Below are 6,636 nucleotides of genomic sequence, written 5' to 3'. Positions count from 1 at the left end.
GATTAACAGACACAAGGAAACACAATTAAGCTCAGAGACTCATTAACAAAACAAAGACAATTCATCACTGACATTTACCATGAAGATCCTAGGGACTGGCAACCCTTTAGGACAAGACAGGGACCTGTGTTAGCATTCTGGCCTCCACTATGTTCTGACTTAAAGCCTACTTTTAAGAGAAAACTCCATTTGCTCCCCTCTCTCTATTTGGAGGTAGGCACCTCTCCAGCTTGAGCTCCCTCCCTCCCTATCTTTCTCTCTCCCTTTCCCATCTCTTCCCACACCAAATAAAACTCTTCACTGAGTACTGTCTGCCTGGCATCTCTGTCTCCCACCTGCCATGGGTCACCTTGGCTCCACTCGCCAGGGACTCCAAGTGCTGTATAATAGCAGGACATTTGTCTGTCTCCTGCAGGTATTAATCTGCAGGTGGCAAGCCAGAATGAGGAGCACTGAAGGATAGTGCCCAGTCAGGTGGCCAACAAGCTGGGTTTGGTGCCTTCTATTAGAAACCCCATTAATAGCCGGGCTGTGGTGGCACACGCCTGTAATCCCAGCACTGGGGAGGCAGAGGCAGGTGGATCTCTGTGAGTTTGAAGCCAGCCTACTCTACAAAGCAAGTTCCAGGACAGCCTCCAAAGATACAGAGAATCCCTGTCTAAAACAAACAAACAAACAAACAAAAAACCCAAAAAAGAAACCCCATTAATCTGTAAGAGGAGGGAAGAGGATGAGATGAGGAGATTAAGGACAGCCTGGGCTACATTGAAAAGATGGAAAGAGAGCCAGGTGGTGGTGGTGCACGCCTTTAATCCTGGTACTAGGGAGGCAGAGGCAGGCAGATCTCTGTGAGTTTGAGGCCAGACTGGTCTACAGAGTGAGTTTCAGGACAGCCAGGACTGTTTCACTGAGAATCCAAGAGAGAGAGAGAGAAAGACAGAAAGAGAGAGAGGGGGGGGAGGGAGGGAGGGAGACAGACAGACAGACAGAAAGAAAGAAAGAAAGAAAGAAAGAGGGAGAGAGGGAGAGGGAAAAAGGGAGGAAGAAAGAAAGAAAGAAAGAAAGGAGAGACAGTCATGAGAGGAGCCACAGTTTGAAATGTAGAACACTCTTTCTGACTCCACAAGACACTTAACCTCACTGTGCTCATCAATGTCAGCCCCATGTTCTGTCCCCATTGCATGCAATTTCATTTCCACCACACTGAGCAGTGTCCAAAACCATGTGTTCTAGGGTCCTCTGGATGAGAGGCCTGTCCCTGTGCCTTCATTTCTTAGTATCCAGAAGGAATTCACCCTGAGCAATCACAGAGTGTTGTGTCCAGTTTATAGAAATAACGCTCACCACAGTCTAAACAGGGATTGCTACCAAAGCAGATTGACCTGAGCTGCCGTACATTGACAAGTGTGCTCTTCAGCTCAGCACAACATTGGGAAAATTCCACTACCTTGACATAACCAGAGTGATCATAGACTTCTTTAGGAGCAGGGTACAGCTCCTTGGTCAGCTGGCTTAGGTTGGCAGTGTGGTACAGAAGGTCTTTCAGGGCATTGGTGGAGATTTCATTGTCGTAGAGATTGATGCTTGTCAGCAGGGAGCATTGGCTCAGGGCAGGGAGAAGGAGCCTGAGGTCAGGGTCCTTCATCCTACAATCTTCCAATTCCAGGGTCAGCAGAGTGTCTGCAACACTCTGTAAGAAAACTGTGAGAGGCATGAAATTCAAATCACTTAAATTGACACCTCTCAGGTACAAATGTTTAAGCTGACAATGACCCCACTGGGCAAAGGACTCCAAGTCTGACTGTGAGAAATTGCAGAAAGAGATGGACAGGGACTCCAACGGGGTCTTCAGGCACCTAGGGAGAGACCAAGGGGTTATTTTGAAACACAGTGGTGGGGTGTCCTAGAGGTAGAGGGGACCACATAGCCAGGGTCAGTGTGATCAAGGGATGGCCATGAGCATACAGTACAACCCATTAGTCTTCTTACTCAAATCACACCACTCTCGCTCTAGGGAGTCATCTTCACGGTGCAGACTGGCTCATTCCACCTTTCCTATTCTTCAGTGGCAGGCAGAGACCCAGAGTTGCTATGGAGACTATTAGGCTAGAGGGTCCACAGGAAGGAAAGAGACAGGACCCTATGGCCATGTCAGGTTGCCTCCTGAGGAATCATTGACTCCCTGTCACAGTGCCTGCACCTGTTCACTCTTCAGCCCTGACTCTTCCCCCAGCTTTTCCATGTCCCGTCCACTTAGTGCACCCCTGCTCTCCATAGAGCCTTACACTGTTTGGGAACTAGCCTGGGATGTATTCTCCCCATCAAAACACAGAGCTCACCTGGGAAACTGGGCAGGTCTGAGTCCTCTCTATGCAGTGCCCTCTTCTTTTCCTGTTCCTCCACATTAGATCAGACAGGACTGCTATGGCGGAAACTGCAACCCACCCTCCCTAGGTCTAACACACAATGCTGGCCTTCTACCCTGGCAGCTCTGTCCATACAAACTAACCCACATCATTACTCAGCTTTATGAGTGGTCGTGTAGGCCCTTGAATCAGTTAACATGGAATAAGCTCATCCTTACGTGTTCATTGTGAAATGCACAAAGGTCCGCAGATACCAGGTGCCCACTACACTCTAATGTATAAAAGAAAGGTTTGCTCTGGTAGCAGGAACTGCTCTCCATCCTTTCTTACCTAAGCAACTGTTTCATGTGGTCATTGAGGAAATAGACATCATCTATGGTGACATGCTTGAGACGGTTGAGTTTGGAGAACAGAGAAATGATCTTGCGGACATACATCTCATCCCTGTCAGTTGCAGGAGCGTGGGTGTGGTCTGGGAAGACACGGACTAGCAGGATTTTGTGAAGATTTCTCATCTTCTTGATGAAAGGTACAAAACTGGCCAGTATGGAGAGATCACCCACTGTATTCAGTTCCAACTCCTTGATGAACTGCAGCTGTAAAATTTGGAAGACCTTCTTGACAGGGCCACCTTCTTCTGTACCAATCATCAGACTCACACAGCACAATTTCAGAGAACCACTTATATTCTCTGCCCATTTCAATAAATGTTTTTGGTATTTATCTGGAGGTAGGCAAAGATCAGTGAAAACCGTCAAACGCTGCCTCCTCAGTGTGCGTTGAGGAAGGCCCTCCATTACTAGCTCCTTAGGCAAAGTTTCTGTTGAGTGGTTTCCACCATCTCCTCCAGTCCACGCATTCCAGAAATCATGGAACACATTCCTCAAGTCAACCACTTGAATCTTCTGCCCTCTTGGATAAAAGAGAAGTGTCAGAAGGTAAATTGAGACCCAAAACTTTTTCTCCATCTCTGATGGAGTTTTCCCCTGCTTATCTCTATCTTCTTCATATTCATGCTTTTCAGTGCTGGGTCTCCAAAAAGAACCACAAGCTTGTCAAGCATGACTTTTTTCCTGAGATGTATATTGGAGACCTGTCCTGTTTCCCTGCATTCAGTTGCTCTGGACTTCTATCATCTACTATTGGTTTTTTTGTTTGTTTGTTTGGCTGGGTTTTTTGTTTTGATTATTTTTGTTTGGGTTTTGGTTTTTCGAGACAGGGTTTCTCTGTGTAGTTTTGGTGCCTATCCTGGGTCTCGCTGTGTAGACCAGGCTGGCCTTGAACTCACAGAGATCCACCTGCCTCTGTCTCCCGAGTGCTGGAATTAAAGGAGTGTGCCACAGCTGCCCTGGAGTAAACCTATTTTTATTTACTGGTGGAGACAGAGGTACAGGGCCATTCTCCTTTGCCTACATCTGCACCAAGAGCTCCCTCATACTTATTTGATCCTTGCTACAAGGATTTTTAGTGCTGTCAAGGCCCCTCTAGTCCTCCAGTATATCAGCCAAAGTCTCTGATCCACCTTTGACCTCATACTCCCTGATCCCAGATGTTCCTTCCATTGCTTACCCAGGGGGAGACTCTCTTTGCAGCCATGTGCCTACTCCATCCAACATAGCCTGGTAGTTCTCCAAGCTGGGGTTCTTCATCAGCAACCCAACAGAAAGGCAAGGGTAGGGCCAGTCTGTCACCAGGGCCTTAATCATCTCTGATTTTCTCTGCGTGTTGGCCTCCTTCAGCAGTATGGGAAATAACTTCATTGGCTGGTCCTGCAGAGTAGAGATGGCCAAGGTCTCTTTGCTCACTAAGCTTTGTACTGCCAGGTGCAGGAGTGTGGGTGGGGCCTGGAAGCTCATTCTGATGGATGTTTAGGGAGATGATCCTGGGGAAGAATTTAGGAGAAAATATATTTTCAGTCTTTCTTATGAAGATTTCTCCCCTCACAATGAGCATCTGTGACCACTCTGGCCTTGATGGAGACTTGGGTTGACTCACTACAGCACTCTTTGGCAGTCTCAGAGGCAAATGCTGCTACCCTGGCAGCACGTGGAGCCTCTCACTGTCATTCACATTCACCAGTGTCCCATCCAGTTTCAACCTTTGCTGCTCTATGTCCCATACCCCTTTGGAAGGGGGAAACAGGAAAGAAAAATCTAAGCTCCATTTCTTATGCAGAAAGGATATTAACCTCTTTTCAGAGAAAATGGAAGTATTATATGTTCAACCTACCCATATTAGGCTTTTAACAAACTGATCCTGCCTGGCAAAGACTGAGAAGAGTCTGTGAAATGGGATCATTGCTTTTAATTTTCAAAGATTAGAGCCTGGTTTGGGGAACCTAGCTATGTCCAACAACTTTGGAGTATAGAGTTCCCTGGGTAAGTGCTTGTGAGCTAGTGGGGTATCGTGTCCTTCAAGCAACTTATTTATTTTTGTTGAGACAGGGTCTCACTTTATAGTCCAGAGCTGGCTATGTAATCTAGGCTGGACTGAACTCACACTAAGATCCTAAAATTGTACACTAGCCAATCTCATGTGACCTAACTGCTCTGAATGTTCTGAATCAAACATTGCTTTTCAAATACTGCATGATGTCAGTCATGGTTGGCAAGAAACTAAAATTTCATTACTGTAGAGACAGATGTGGGAGGATTCCACACAGTCTAGTCCATACTTTAAGTTTGAGGCTAGGCCAGTATTAGAGGCTTCAAAAACAACCTAAATAAGCAAGAATGATACGGATTGATGAGTTCCCTGTTGCACTAGCGCCCACGCTACCACCACCCATTCACCATGTCTGACAGGGGGCTGTGGAGACAGTGGGTCATTGGTGCCACTAGGATGCCCAATGCTGTTAATTGAAGAAGGAAGGAAACCTTAAATATAGGCTTATAGTACAATGGGAGAACCCCTGGAGGGCAGAAGTTTGCTACTGATGTTTCTTACATCTAAGCTGTTAATGCCCAAACACTGGCCACACAAACAAGGAACTTCCCTTTAGCATTCAGGAGGGTGGATACCAGCAGGGAATCAGCATAGGGAGGACATCAAGGTCAAGGTCAGCAAGCAGGGACGCAGTTACCCAAATTGGGAGTTCCAGGGCCCTAAAGTCCTTTGTTTTTGACTGAGGTTGTTTGGTAGTTGGGTTTGATCCAGGCCCTGGCCTGTGCTAGATGAGTGCTTTTCCACTGAGCTGCATTCAACTTAATCATTTCCAAGTCACTGCATGTACCCCAGGCTATCCTAGAACAGGGAATGGTTTTCCTTCACATCTCTAGTGCTAGGATTACAGCATTATGCAAGCAGCCTACTCAGCTTCTTTTTATGTCAGTTTGAGAAGTGAATTTGTCAAATTGACCAGGCTGAAGCAACTGCATCCAATAAGCACTGTCCCTAGGCTGTTTTTATGGTTCTCCTGTCCTCCCCCCTCCCGCCCCTGCCCCCACCTTCTCCCCAGCCTCTCCCCTCCATCTTAAAGACACTGTTAAAAATTATTTCAATTAGCTGGGTGGTGATGGCATATGCATTTAATCATAGGACTTGAGAGGCAGTCCAGCTTGGTTTACAGAGTGAGTTCTAGAACAACCTGGGTTACACGGGGATCCCTGTCTCCAAACACAAAACAATTTATTTTCAATTAAATCACAAATCTGCCACCTGTGAAGTATAATCAATAACAGTGAGATCATAACTGAAACCAGCACACAGAGAAACAGGGGCAGAGCTATCACAAGTACAACACCAGCCAGGGCTAGGTAAAATCTTGTCTTGAAAACCCTCAAAGAACTGAAAGACCAAAAACTTAAATTACAGTCAATCAGTTATCTCATTAAAATCAACTAAATCTCTGGGTTGGGCTCATACACACCTTTAATCCAGCACTCCGAAGCCAAAGGCAGGTAAATCTCTGTGAGTTCAAGGCCAGAGGTCTTCAGAATGAGTTCAAGAAAAGCCAGCCCAACACAGAGAAACTGTCTCGAAAATCAAACAAACAAAAAAGCCTAACTAAATCAAGACTAACACACAAACAAAAAACCCAGCCTGCCTCCTGAAGGAATGTATTAGAATTTTGAAAATATTTGTTGATTTTTTTTGAGCTGGATATGAATTTAACAGATTTATAACCTTTATTCCACCTTTTGTGAGGTACAAAGAGGAAGATTGCTCGTTCAAAGTCAGACTGAATTACAGAGAGTTCTTGACCTAATGAGATTCCATCCCAAATAAAAGTTCTAAAGTGTACACTTATTTTGTTCTTTGTTTTAGTGTT

At 45.8% G+C, this 6,636-nt stretch overlaps 1 protein-coding gene across 1 annotated transcript; it reads right to left on the bottom strand.

The window, feature by feature from the left end:
* Nucleotides 1-1,344: 1,344 nt before the first annotated feature.
* On the bottom strand, nucleotides 1,345-4,222 carry LOC118575748 (preferentially expressed antigen in melanoma-like protein 7; the record flags this gene model as incomplete). Its single annotated transcript, XM_036176163.1, has 3 exons — nucleotides 3,936-4,222; nucleotides 2,697-3,278; nucleotides 1,345-1,856 (listed from the first exon to the last, which is right to left on the bottom strand). Coding segments are annotated over exons 1-3 (1,381 nt in total), but the record flags the coding sequence as incomplete, so codon positions are not given.
* Between the last annotated feature and the right edge of the window lie 2,414 nt (nucleotides 4,223-6,636).

The sequence above is a fragment of the Onychomys torridus genome, unplaced genomic scaffold, assembly GCF_903995425.1.
Source record: "Onychomys torridus unplaced genomic scaffold, mOncTor1.1, whole genome shotgun sequence".
NCBI lineage: Eukaryota > Metazoa > Chordata > Mammalia > Rodentia > Cricetidae > Onychomys > Onychomys torridus.
This window is presented reverse-complemented; position numbering and strand designations above follow the sequence as displayed.